This window comes from Grampus griseus (genome assembly GCF_964374135.1).
Source record: "Grampus griseus genome assembly, chromosome: 4".
Lineage (NCBI taxonomy): Eukaryota > Metazoa > Chordata > Mammalia > Artiodactyla > Delphinidae > Grampus > Grampus griseus.
This window is the reverse complement of record NC_138997.1, coordinates 73733778-73747820: the sequence shown is the minus strand read 5'-3', so window position 1 is coordinate 73747820 and position 14043 is coordinate 73733778. Positions and strand designations below refer to the sequence as shown.

The 14043-nt window shown below is 46.0% G+C and overlaps 1 protein-coding gene across 1 annotated transcript in view; it reads right to left on the bottom strand.

Annotated features, from left to right (window-relative positions):
• The window catches only part of CORIN (corin, serine peptidase), a gene marked incomplete at both ends in the record, with an annotated part of 252263 nt that extends 238863 nt beyond the window's left edge, over positions 1-13400 (bottom strand). The window contains 3 exon segments of the mRNA XM_082653606.1: positions 12876-13020; positions 13022-13244; positions 13247-13400. Coding sequence (XP_082509732.1) covers positions 12876-13020; positions 13022-13244; positions 13247-13400 — 522 coding nt within the window.
• Positions 13401-14043: the final 643 nt, after the last annotated feature.

Below are 14043 nucleotides of genomic sequence, written 5' to 3'. Positions count from 1 at the left end.
TTTGGACCCATGTTGTACTTTCCTTGTCTTGCCCTTGGAATTAGCCATTTCTCCAAGGAGCCTGGTTTCTTTTTGCAGAAAATGGTGTCTGAAACCAAGATCTGGAGACCCCTTGGAACTCACAGGGCGTGCTCATGGCTCTTAGCTTGCGGCTCATCCTAGCCTCTCTCAGAAGACAGAGCTGAAGGGGAAATGTATTTATACAGTGTGTGCCCTCACGTGTGCACACACATACATATAGACACTCACATCTATATTTATTTCTACATCTACCTTTATGTTGAAACATATACATTTATACCCGCATCTCTAATTCCAATCCCATTAGGATTATAAATCTAGTTTTCTGCCTTTCTATATTTTAACTCCTTTTTCCAACAACAGAAAACCTGGCTTGTTCTCAGCTTATTTGATCAGTCTCCCAGTCTGTAAGGACTCTCCCACTATCCCGACCACATCACCTGCGGAGGTGCCACGCTCACCCTGCCCAGAGCTCCAACATTCCCCGCTGGCTGCCCCGTGTCCACGCCTTCCTCATCCAGCTTAGCTCTGACCCTCCGCCTTAAGCCGAACTCCCTCCCACCTTCCTCATCCGACCTGGGCTCCTATACGTCCCACAGGCCACATCTCCACGGCGATGCTGTCCTCAACATTTGGGTTCTAAGCCACTGCACTACCCCTCAGGGCACCTCGGAGGCACCTTGCTCTGCTCCCCGACCAGACTCCGGGCTCAGTTGCTCAGCAAAGGGGGAGGAAAAGGAGAATCCACGCAAAGGTTTGAGGTCTATAGAAAGCAATCAATATTATTCTTTTTTCACTCTTTTCTCACTTTTAACACGTATAAAAGAGGAATAAAATGACAAGATCTAGCTCTTTCAGCCTTCTCAGCTACTTTTAATTTTTTTCTTTTTTTTTTTTTTTTGCGGTACGCCGGCCTCTCACTGGTGTGGCCTCTCCCGTTGCGGAGCACAGGCTCTGGATGCGCAGGCCCAGCGGCCATGGCTCACGGGCCCAGCCGCTCCGCGGCATGTGGGATCTTCTCGGACCGGGGCACGAACCCGTGTCCCCTGCATCGGCAGGCAGACTCTCAACCACTGCGCCACCAGGGAAGCCCTCAACTACTTTAAAGTCAGTAGCCTGTGAGAATGTGTGTCGTGTGTGTTTAATGTTTTATACTAAGGCAGCCAGACCATTGCAGAAGCTCTGCACTCATTACTTCCCATCAGAGTTGACCTATTTCCCCGCCTCACAACAGAGCATGCAGAAAAGGCCAAGTTGGATAATTTGTTGCATTTTCCCTTTGTCTTGGGGAAACAAGGCCTATTAAGGGGAAAAGGCCAAGTTAATTTGTTATATTTTCCCTGGTTATTGGAGAAATGTGAGTGGAGAAACAAACATTTTAAAAGAAAAAAAGAAACACTTTTACAAATTAAAAAAATAATAAATTAAACGTTTGTTTTAATTATTTAAAAAAATTAAAATAGTTATCCTATGGGTTTTGTTTACTTCCCATAGGGAGAATAAATAATTTTTCTGGAGAGAAGATATGTCTCACCTGTCGGGAAAGCTTTCTTTAAGGAAGTAGGGGAGAGAGTCGTCAGCTTGTAGGAATTTCTGACACAGAATGATTGGAGAATACTGCTAGTTAGGAGCATATATTTCTTATCCAGAGAGCATTTTTGTTCCTCTCATTGACATTCAGCTGACAGAGGTAAAGTTAAAACACTACAAACAAAACTGTTGGTGTTCAATGTCATTGCAGCACTATTCACAATAGCCAAGACACGGAAGCAGCCTAAATGCCCACTGAAAGATGAATGGATAAAGAATATATGGTACATATATACAATGGAATATTACTCAGCCATAAAAAGAATGAAATAATGCCATTTGCAACAACATGGATGGACCTTGATATCATCATACTAAGTGAAGTAAGCCAGACAGAGGAAAACAAATATCATATGATATCGTATTTGGAATCTAAAAAATGATACAAATGAACTTATTTACAAAATAGAAATAGACTCACAAACATAGAAAACAAACATGGTTACTAAAGGAGTGGGGAGGGATAATTAGGAGTTTGTGATTAACATATACACACTACTATATATAAAACAGATAACCAACAAGGACCTACTGTATAGCACAGGGAACTATACTCAATATTTTGTAATAACCTATAAGGGAAAAGAATCTGAAAAAATATATATGTATGTATGTAAACTGAATCACTTTGCTGTACACCTGAAACTAACACAACATTGTAAATCAATTGTACTTCAATTTAAAAAGAAAAAGGAAACAAATCAAACAAAAAACACTGTTTGTGCCATGGGCAGGGAGTTATTAGGCAAGCTGGAGTTGTCCCCAGGAACCCAGACCTCGGAAATGGGCGCATATACCAGTCCGCTCCTTCCAAGATGTCACCAAGGACACCTTCAGAAAGGCTCATCTCTGCTTTAATTTCGGGAAGGTTGGGGAGCTCAGCTGTAATGTTATTCAGAAAAAGGCAGAATAAAAATCAGGATAGGCCAGGTTTAGGACTAGAGTTACCAAGTCTAGAATTTACATTAAAAAACCATAAAGACCAGGGGGAGCGAGGGAGCTGGTCTCTAAAGTTTGGCAGAACTCTTCTACAGAATGAAACCGGACAAACACCGCCGCTCCCGGCGTGATTCTCCCACCTCTGCCCCCGTGGCCACAATTGGCCACCCCAAGTAGGCAGCTGGGTGTGAGAGCTTTCAGGGGCCTCCCCAGAGCTTTTTTTAACCTGGTATTTTCTGCTTATAGACTTTCCACAGGGCAACCCCAGGTCCGGGGGCGAGGGGGATTCTCTTCAGCTGGGAAATCTGAGAAGTCAACTGGCCTGTGGCAAAGGAGATATTTTTAGCCGAGACTTTGGTATCTCGGGAGTGCCATCTACTTTAGACCGCAGGGTGGGAGACACAAAACAGAGCTAAGCAAGGGGACTGGGGCGACTCTGCATCTTCTTAGCAACGACTGCGGAGCTTACCTTGGAAGAAGATTCCGTGTGTGCTCTGGTGGGGTGGGGAAAGCCGGCCGGGCGTCTTCTTAGCAATGGGGCTACACCCTCCCCGTGGAGGCGAGGCCCGGAAGTCCCGCCTTCACGCCACGTATTCGCAGGGTCTCTCCCAATACCTATCTGCTCACGTGCCCACCTGCCTGCCTGCTGCATTGGCATCACCTGAAACTCCTTAGAAATGCAAATTTGGGGCCCCATCTACTAAGTTAGAAACTCTGGCAGTGGGACCTGGCCATCTGTGTTGCATCAGGCCCTGCAGGTGATTCTCAGGCATGCTAAACCTGGAGGATTACTGGCCTAATCACATGGTCACAAACATCCCTAGATAAAGGTACAAGAACAAAACTTGATCCCTATCAAACCCACACGGCAGTACATCGTTTTAAATTAATAGACATTATTTTCAGCACATTTTTAGATTGACAACATTGAGCAGATAGTAAAGAGAGCCAAAAATTCTTGGTAAACCTTTGTTTTTCTCCTGTGTACCTTACCCTTTCTCTCCCAGCTGAGTTTTGCTATCAAAGATTGCAACTGAGTCAGAGTAAGAAACAGCCCCCAGTGCTCGGGGAGGATGGCAGTCCCACACAGCAACCCTAGAAATGGGTACACCGGGCAGGCTGTAGGGAAGCCAACTGAAATTGTCTAAGATGATGTAGCCAGGGGAACGTCTCCTCCAAAGAGCCTGGGAACTAACATTAGAGTATTCCTAATGAATTAGCTTCCTATGGCTGCTGTAACAAATGCGACCCGTGGCCTCCAACAACACAAATTTATTTCTCTTACATTTCTGGAGGTCAGACGTCTGAAATCAGTTCCACCTAAAGTCAAGGTGTCATCAGGGTTGCCGCCTTCTGACCTCTTTGAGGAGAGGATCTGTTTCCTTGCCTTTTTCAGCTGTTAGTGGCTGCCTGTCTGTATTCCTTGGCTGCTGGCCCTTCCTGCATCTTCAAAGCACATCTCTCTAGTGTCTACATCCATCCTCTCATTGCCTTCTCCTCTGACTGACCCTCCTGCCTCCCTCTAATAAGGACACTGTGGTCCCAACAGTTCCTCCCAGATAATCCAGGACGATCTCCCCATCTCAAAATCTTAGCACACAATCTAATCACAGCTGCAAAACCCCTTTTGCCTTATAAGGTGCCATTCACAGGTCCTGAGGATTAGGATATGGATATATTTGCGGGTCCATTATCCAACTTACCACACTCCCTATGGCCCTGTACTATCTAATACGGTAGAGACACTGGCCACATGTGCTTATGGAGCACCTGAAATGTGATTCATCTGAATTGAGATGTGCTGTAAGAGTACTGAAATTTGAAGACTTAGTATGAAAAAAATAGGTAATGTATTTCATTCATAATTTTTATATTGATTCCATGTTAGAATTGCAAAATCTTGGATATAGTGAGTTAAATAAGACCTATTATTAAAATTAAATGAATCTGTTCTTTTTGCTTTTTCAAACGTAGATAATTTAAAATTACCCACGTGGCCGACATTACATGTCTATTGGACAGCGCTGCTATAGACCACAAAGGAAGCAGGGTGATATTAAATTTCCATAGTTTTATTTATGTGTTACTCATAGTTATAAGGGAGCCTAGACATTGAAAGCAATATGTCTTCTTTCAACCTTCTCTAGGGAGAGCAACTGACTGCACAGAATGGAGATTTCAAATCAAGAGGGATGCTATATAGGCACATACACAACTAAATTCTCCACTAGATAACAGTAACCAAAAAAAATAATAATAACCTAGCAGCTTGTGTTCTTACAAAGCACTTTCTTAAAGCATAATTTTGCTGAATCCTCAATCACAATCCTGTGAGAGGAATATTGTTCCCATTCTTCAGAGAAAGAAACTGAGCCTAAGGGAAATTTACCTGCTGGAGTGGCACCCATCTAATAAGTGATGGATAAGAATCCAAGCCACGTTTGTGTGCCACAGTGCCCAGGGCTACCTTGAGCTTATCTTGGCTTGGGTTTAATGATTTAATCAAGCTCACTCTACTTCCTGAATTATTTTATATCTAATCTTCCTAAATTTCAGAGATCCCAGAATTCTCCCTCTTCACCTGAAAATTTTGTTCCTTTGCCGATCTGAACACATTTTTGTGATTGTTTATTTATTAGCTGTGAACGCAGAGGGGTGTGTGTCCTACCCAGCTATTTAAGGAAGAGGACTTTATCCTGTGTCGAACTCCTCAGCTAGAGGCATACCTGATACTAAAACCAGACAAAGACACCACCAAAAGAGAAAATTACAGGCCAATATCTTGGATGAATATAGATGCAAAAATTCTCAACAAAATATTAGCAAAGTGAATCCAACAACACATAAAAAAGACCATACACCACAATCAAGTTGAATTCATCGCAGGGTCACAAGGATGGTTCAACATACACGAATCAATGCGATACACCTCATCAACAAAAGAAAAGACAAAAACCACAGGATCATCTCAATAGACACAGAAAAAGCATGTGACAAAATTCAACAGCCGTTCACGATAAAAACTCTTACGAAAGTGGGCATAAAGGGAACATACCTCAAGATAGCAAAAGCTATTTATGACAAACCCACAGCCAACATAGAGGCGTGCCTGGCCCCCAGCTTGATGTGGACCATCTGTTGGAAGGCCCCCAACACGAATGACTGTCTCTCCCCACCCTTTCCACCACCCACAAGCTGCATGCCTAGGTGAAAGGCTCAGATCTGACTTAGAGCCAGAGAAGATATCCCCAGACAAACCTGGCCTCTGGTGAGCAGATTTCCTCTGCTCAGTCTTCCTTGGAGTGGAACAGGCCATGTCGGACTTTGGCAGAGGTTGCTGTGAGAAGAACTGGCAAAGCCCCACAAAGAGGGAAGCAGATGTCAAGGTCAGCTAGGATGCCCCTTACCCAGCAGCACTTCTCGACTGTCGGAAAGGGAGGAGGGAAGTAGAAAGGAAAAGGGTACGATGTGCTGCTCATTTTCTCTGCAACATGAAAATCTCAGCCTTTAGATCTAGAAAGGCCCTTGGAGAGTGTCTAGTCTAACAACCTCATTTTACGCGTGAGGAAACCAGGATCAAACAGTTAACTGACTTCTTTCTGTAAAGTCTCCCAGCAACTTAGTATCAGGTAAAGACTGGAGCTCCCTTTTCTGATTGTTTTCAACTTGGACAAAATTGCTTTAAAGGATCACAGACAAGTATTAAGTAAAATCACACAGCTTCGACTTCCAAACCACGCTGCAGAGAAGAGGCACCTTGCTTGCAGGCTGAGACTCTGAAATAGGCACTCAGAGCTGAAAGTCATGTACAGTCAAAATAATCCTTGAAAATCCTTAGGAAAATGCCACATTGGAGACCAATATAACTTCTGTCAATCAACCCCACACAGTCAGTTTTTCCAGAGATGGAACAGGCTCCACAGTTGAGTACCAGATTAATTAATTGGCTTGAGGTTAGAGGACAAAAAGGCACAGATCTTTAAACACAGGACCACACGTAAGACTGCAAGCTGGAAACATATAAAAGGCACCAGAGTTCTGAAATTAACAGCAGATCCCTTTCTTTTATCCCCTGCTCTCACTCCAGGGCACTGAGCAGAACAACAGGCAAAGTGACTCATGCTACTTAAAGAGTTCTCTCTTCCCCACGCTCCTGATTTAGTGTTTACTGCTTAATTAGAAGCTAAGCTTCACATGCGCGTGAATCTCTATTTTGTTCGTTTGTGAATCCCAAGTGCCCAGTACTGTGCCTGGCACATAAATGTGTGTTGAATAAATGGATAAATCTACTCCTCTTTTTGTCCAGGCTACGTAGTTGAATTCTTGTAAGTTGATGTTATTTTGTTCTAGCATGTAGCTCTTAACCTCTCGGGGTGTTATGTTGCGCTAGCCAGAAAAGTTCACATTGAACTGTTCATAGAGATTGTTCAGTACTCATGGGGTTCATGGAGCCCAAGATTAAAATTTCCTGGTGCTATCAACCTTTAAGATGCTGCTGTGACACTTTAGCAGAATGACCTTCTTGGCTTTGGAGAGACTGACATCGTTTACTTTCATAACTGCACAAGGACTTTTCTTTACAGCTCTCCCAAATACTGGAAACAAAAGGTACTCTTTAGGGCTTTTCTGGTGGCGCAGTGGTTGAGAGTCCGCCTGCCGATGCAGGGGATGCGGTTCATGCCCAGGTCCGGGAAGATCCCACATGCCACTGAGCCTGCGCGTCCGGAGCCTGTGCTCCGCAATGGGAGAGGCCACGACGGTGAGAGGCCCGCGTACCGCAAAAAAAAAAAAAAAAAAAAAAAGGTACTCTTTAAATGTTCAGCCCAGAAGCTCAAAGGGGACCTGGGCTAAGCTCAAACTCGTGGCGCCAAAATGATTTTCACAACCCTCCGCTGTATTTTCTGACCTACTCCTAAGCCGGCCTGTTGACTGACTGGCCCTTCTCCACAGATGTCCTCTTGAGATGCTTGCAGGTTCCAGCACTGATACTGAATGGCCAGATGGATCACCTACAGGACCACCCTGGATCTCCAGCTAGCTCCATCAAGCATTGACACTACACCTGTCACCACCAGCTCTGATGGTTTGGACACAGAGAAAGGTACGGCAGGACAATATTCAAACAGCTGTTGTAAGGTGAGCTGATGGGGGCAACTGCCAGCAGGCTGAGAGGAAAACATAATGTACGGGTATCCTTCAGCAGAGCTCAGAGCCAAGCAAACACCGCTGCAGAACCCCCAGGGATGCGGCAGACAGACACACTGGTGCTCCAGGACAACAGCGGCTCTTTCTGAGCAAAGAGAAAGAAGGAGAGACCGGAGACAGGGCTGGGGACAGTGACGGGCTCAGGAAAGGGCAGCTGACTCAGTAATCCAAAAGTGAGCCAACCCATGTACTACACACCCACATGGAAAGCACATATAATCTCCCAACCTGCACCGTGATTGTCTGCCTCTAAGAATAATAAATATTACAGACTATGCTCTAAAGCAGATTTAGCAAAGTCCCAGAAACAGAATAAACTCAAGGCAGGGAAAGGACTATCTATCTATGCATCTGTACTGGCTTGAACAGTGTCCCTCAAAAATTTATGTCCACCAGAACCACAGAATGGGACCTTACCTGGAAATAGGGTCTTTGCCTTTGGAATTAGTTATGGTGACATCATACTGGATTAGGGTGAGCCTTAATCCAACAAGACTGGTGCCCTTAGAATAAAAGGGGAGAACACAGAGACACAGGGACGAAGGCCATGTGACTACAGAGACAGAGATTAGAGGGATGCAGCTACAAGCCATATGCCAAAGAGTGCCAGCAATCACCAGAAGCTAGGAAGAGGGGAGGAAGGATCCTTTCCTAGAGCCTTCAAGGGCCATAGCCCTGCAGACATCTTGATTTTGGACTTGTAGCCTCCAGAACCGTTAGCGAATAAATTTTCAGCATTTTTAAGTCACCAGGTTTGTGGTAACTTGTTACAGCAGCCCTAGGAAACTAATACAGCATCTCTCTGTTTTAGCTACTTTCAAATACATTTCTGTATAGTCATTCATTCACAAATTTGCACGAGTTCTGTCCCAGGCACTCTTCTAGCAATGAACAAAAGCAAAGAAAAAATCTCTGCCCCCATGAAGCTTATATCTCAGAGTAGGAGGAGACAGAAAATAATCAAAATAAAGAAGTAAAATACATAGTCTGTCGAATGGTGACAAGTTCAGTAAGGGGTCCTATGGCATGAGGTGGAGTATTCGTTTTCAATTTGAATAAATTAACCATTCTCAGAGGATTCTGATCCAAACACTGAACCTAAGATTCTAGTACAGACAGCCCTCGACTTACGGTTTCTCTGCTTTATGATGGTGTGAAAGCGATACGCATTCAGTAGAAACCGTGCTCAAATTTTGGATTTTGGTGTTTCCCTGGGCTAGTGGTACGTGGTAAGCTACTCTCTTGTGATGCTGGGAGGGGTAGCGAGCCGCAGCTCCCAGTCAGGCACTCGATCGTGACGGCGAACAACTGATACACTTACAACAGTCCTGTACCCAGACGACCATTCCGTTTTTCACTTTCAGTAAATTACTGAAATTTACTGATTCAGTAAATTACCTGAGATATTCAACACTTTATTATAAAGCAGACTTTGTGTTAGATGGTTTTGCCTAACTGTAGGCTAATGTAAGTTTCCTGAGCATATTTAAAGCAGGCTAGGCTAAGCTGTGATGTTTTGGTAGGTAAAGGATATTAAATGCATTTCAACTTATGATGATATTTTCAACTTATGAAGGGTTATTGGGACATAACCCCATTGTAAGTCAAAGTAGATCTGTACTGTCATTCTTGGGGGAAAATGGTACAACACGTAAAGGTACGTAGGGGAGAGAAGAGCCTCACTCTATTATATCAGAGTTTCTGCTCTAAAACCAGGAAACCCATCAGCCATAAAGCTCACTGTGAAGGGAAAAGAACAATTCGTTAGCAAAAATCATCAAGGCTAAGGGTAGAATCTCTAAGGATGTTGTGACTAATACACACTTGTTGGCTGATTTATAATAAATGTTAAATATAAAATTTATTATGTGATTATATAAATTATGTAAATCGTAAATAGTCATTTACCATTCAGCAAATGCCCTGGCAGTGATTCAGCTATGCAAAACCACTCTTAAGAGAAAAAGAAGCAAAGGGAGTGCTGGACAGGAAAACTTTTATCATCCAAGAGTCTCATTAAATTATCACTCAAGTAAATTGAGCTATTTGTAACGAGGTGGATAGACCTAGAGTCTGTCATACAGAGTGAAGTAAGTCAGAAAGAGAAAGACAAATACCGTATGCTAACACATATATATGGAATTTCAGAAAAATAAAATGTCTGAAGAACCTAGGGGTAAGACAGGAATAAAGACACAGACCTACTAGAGAATGGACTTGAGGATATGGGGAGGGGGAAGGGTAAGCTGTGACAAAGCGAGAGAGTGGCATGGACATATATACACTACCAAACGTAAGATAGGTAGCTAATGGGAAGCAGCTGCATAGCACAGGGAGATCAGCTCGGTGCTTTGTGACCACCTAGAGGGGTGGGATAGGGAGGGTGGGAGGGAGGGAGACACAAGAGGGAAGAGATATGGGGACATATGTATATGTATAACTGATTCACTTTGTTATAAAGCAGAAACTAACACACCATTGTAAAACAATTATACTCCAATAAAGATGTAAAAAATAATAAAAAATAAAGACACACACACACACAAAAAAATTATTACTCAAGCAAAAGAAAGCTCTAGAGCTAAGAGAACATTCCTCGGTGAAGGAGATGTTCTGTCCACACTGTCTAATACAGTAACCACTGGTCACATGTGATTATTGAGCACTTGAAATGTGGCTAGTGAGACTGAAAAACTGAAGTGTTCATTTAATTTTGATTAATTTAAGTAACCGCATTAATTAAATAACCACAGGTGGCCAGTAGCTACTCTATTGGAGAGAACAGGTGTAGAATCACAGAAGGCTGGCTGTGGAGACAACCCTGAGAGAATGTGAGACGGGACCAGCTCCACAAATAAAAACAGGTAAGGGAGCCTTCACAGAATGTATAGCTGTTATGTAGAGTTTTTCTAGGACATATTTATTTCCTTAATGCTCACCAGGCCCTTATAGATATTCAGCAGTATTACCCCGTTGGCTGGAAGAGGAAATCAAGGTTCAGCAAGATTTTTTGACTTGCCCAGAGGGCCTTGCAGCTTTTAACGGCTGGAGCCAGAGATTTGAATTTGGCTTTGACACCAAAATACATACCTAGCCACCAAGGCACTCCATGTATAGCACCCTTCACTCTTGTGATGTCTTCCATTCAATCTACCCTCTCTGAACAGTCTGAAACACAAAACTGTGTGTGTCTGCATGTGTGTGTGTACACATATGTGTGTCTGAGTAGATTCTGCAGAAGAGGTTAAGTCTGAGAGTTACTTGAGTTCTTCGTGTGGATCAAGTATTCCGTACAAATCAATATCCTCTAGACTACCAGCCCCATTCTCCACTTAATCAGGCAAGAACAGGATGCGTGAATGCATGCTTGTTGACTAACTTATTAAGGCCAAAGTGGCATGTTAAATAAACCCTTCTTCCTTGGACACATTCAGCAAAAATTCTATAACCCAGCTTTTCTGGTCCTCAAGGAGCTCCCATTCCCCCCCAGCCGTAGACAAATTCAGACCACAATCACACCTGGTTGGTGGTGGAGGCACTGATGCCTGCTGTTCTCTTATTAGTAAGATTTCTGCAGCGTTGTGAAGAAGGTTTCTAATGGGACTAATTTTGCATCTTTTTAAAAAAGTTTCACTATGTCCAGAAATATACTTGATGAGATTAATAAAGCAATTCTTATTTGTCTCTTTAACCTCCTGGAAGGTTTAGCTGAGTCTTTCATCACCGTACTATACGCCTGTCCTGCAAGGAACGGTCTGGGAAGAGTCCTTTCCCCAAAATAAAGCTTTACAGCATTTCCAGGTTTTGAGATTTATGTGATCCCATACCCAACTAACTCTGAAAACAGTTCATCCCAGTGTGGCTCTCGGTGTCCTGGGAAGAAGTCTATGGAAAGCCTGACTGCTCAGCCCAGCAATCACACATGTCTCTGCAGACAGCTAGTCTCACCTCTCAAGCCGCAGGAACCTGGTTCGAGGGACTGATTTCTAGCCTAATTTCCGCACAACAAAACTACTGACACCAAATAATACAAACAAGCTGGTGAATGTTGTGCTGTGACAAACACTGATTTTATAATGGTTATTTCCAAAATTAATGTGTTGTGACATCTTTAATTTCAACACCTTCAGCCAAAATGTGTGTCTTTGGAAAATGATCACCAGTAAGTCCTGACTTCGCTCCCTTTCTGGTAGCAGTCGGCATACCTTTGCAGAGTTTTGATTCCATCAGTAAATTATTGAATACTTTACCAATGGGGTGGGGGGCGAGGGGAGACTACAAACTACAGATGGACAACAGAGAAGTCCTCGCGGTCTTATTGAAGAGTGAGCTCGTCTTTGTAGTACATTGTTCTCAGAAGTCTCCCGCGGAAGGAAAGCTCTACTTTACGAATTGCCGGGACAGCTTCCCTGGGAACGCCGAGCCGGGCCGCTTCCCTGATGAGCTCGCAGCTCTGAGCGCGCAGGGCTCGGTCCCGGGAATGACAAGCAGTGCAGAAAGTGCCTACACCGCCATCCACCGGCCCCGAGCGGGTGGCACCCGGAGTGGCGAGCTCGCCACGAGAGCTGGGGAAGAATCCCGGCAGGATCCGACCCAACACCACCTTCCTCCCACAAGCGCAGCCCTGCGTCCCTGCCCCGAGAGCGGTCCCTGATCCTCGGCTCCGCGCAGCTGGGACCACGCCGCAGCGAATGGATTCCGAGACCCTCCTGACACCGAAGAAGGAAGGCAGTGCTCAAAAGAGACCCGGTTCCTGGGGGCTCAGGCCAGTGAGGACCTGCCGTGGTGCTCTTCCCTACCTTTCCTCTCTCGAACCAGGGGCAACGTTGTCCCTTCCCAGAACAGGATCGGAGCCCGCCAAACCCGGAGTAGCTCGAACCCGCAGCCCCTACCCCAGCCCCGCCCCCCCATGGCGGCCGGCGGCCGGTGTGCCCGGGCGGGTACTCGCCGCAGACGAAGTTTGCGCGCAGGGTACGCAAGAGTTCCCAGCACCCTGCAAGGGGCAGCGCTCAGATGGTCCAAGGATAACCGACACCGCTGGTTACAGGGGAACCGGACGCGAGTCCGGGCTCTAAGAGGGATGAAGACCCAGGCGCGCGCGACCGGGAAGGAAGGCTTACGTCTGGGGCAAGCGAGGCTGCGCGGTCCTTCCAGGTGCCGGGCGTCGGCGCAGAAAAGAAGCCGCGGACCCCCGAGGGGCTGGTTCCGACGGCTCCTTCAGCAGCCTCCTCAGGCGCACTGGCGCCGCCGAGTCCACTTGATGCGTGGAGGGCGCCCCTGGCAAGGAGAGCGTGGTCTCCGGACCGACCCGCCCCGAGCGTTAAAGGAAACACTACCCATGACGCTGGGAGGGTCCCGGACGCTGGGCGACCGGGATGGAGGGCCGTGCGCCCGAAGACTGGTTACAGGGCGCTTAGCGTGGCGCTGGGACAGCCGAAGCTCACCGACGGCAGGGCAAGAAGGTGGCACCCGAGGGGAGGAGGGGGCGGGACGGGAGGGATTGACCCTAAATTCATCCGGACCGAGAGGTCATGCGACCTGTTCGGCGGCAAAGCGCGGTTCGTGTATCTTACCTGCTCCGGGGCCCCGGCCGGGCGGTAGCGCTCTTCCGGAGCGCGGGCGGGGGACTGTTTCGTGGAAAACATGTCTCGCTTTTTCCTCCGTCCGCTCTTATCCTGGTCACTTTTCTCTCCTCTGCGTGCCCCTGGGAGAGGCACTACGGATGCCTTGCCTCTCGCTCAGGAAGAGACAAGTTGAACGTCAAGGGACAGGGGCTCCACATTTTGTCTGCTCGACAGATCCCACCTCCCTTCACTCCCGTCTCTGGGTCCCACCCATCAGAACCCTTAATGACAGATCCTCTACAACCCCACCTCTTTGCATTCAAATAAGTTATTCTTCAGGGGCAGAGGGGAAGCCAAGCGGACTGCGGGTCCCCCCACCCATGCCCACCCCCAAACTTACGCCCCGTGACGGCAGCACGAAGAGGACAAGACCTGAGCGTTTGGGCTGTGGGAGACCGAGTAATTGGGAGCAAAGGAGTAACTTGTCGGCTCTCCCAAATCTCATCCACATCCTAGACCATTCTCTTTTGGCCAGAGCGTAGCCAAGTAAAAATCAGAGTAACTGCAGGCACTGGCAATTAAAGGGCAAGATTTTTATCACAACAAAGATTTACGTTTCTAGGGCGAGCATTATTTGCTTTAGGCAAATGGAAACTAGCTTCTCTGTTTAGGGAAGGAACTGCTTTGCAAGAGTGCCTGAGACTTTGCTGAGGCTGCAGGGACC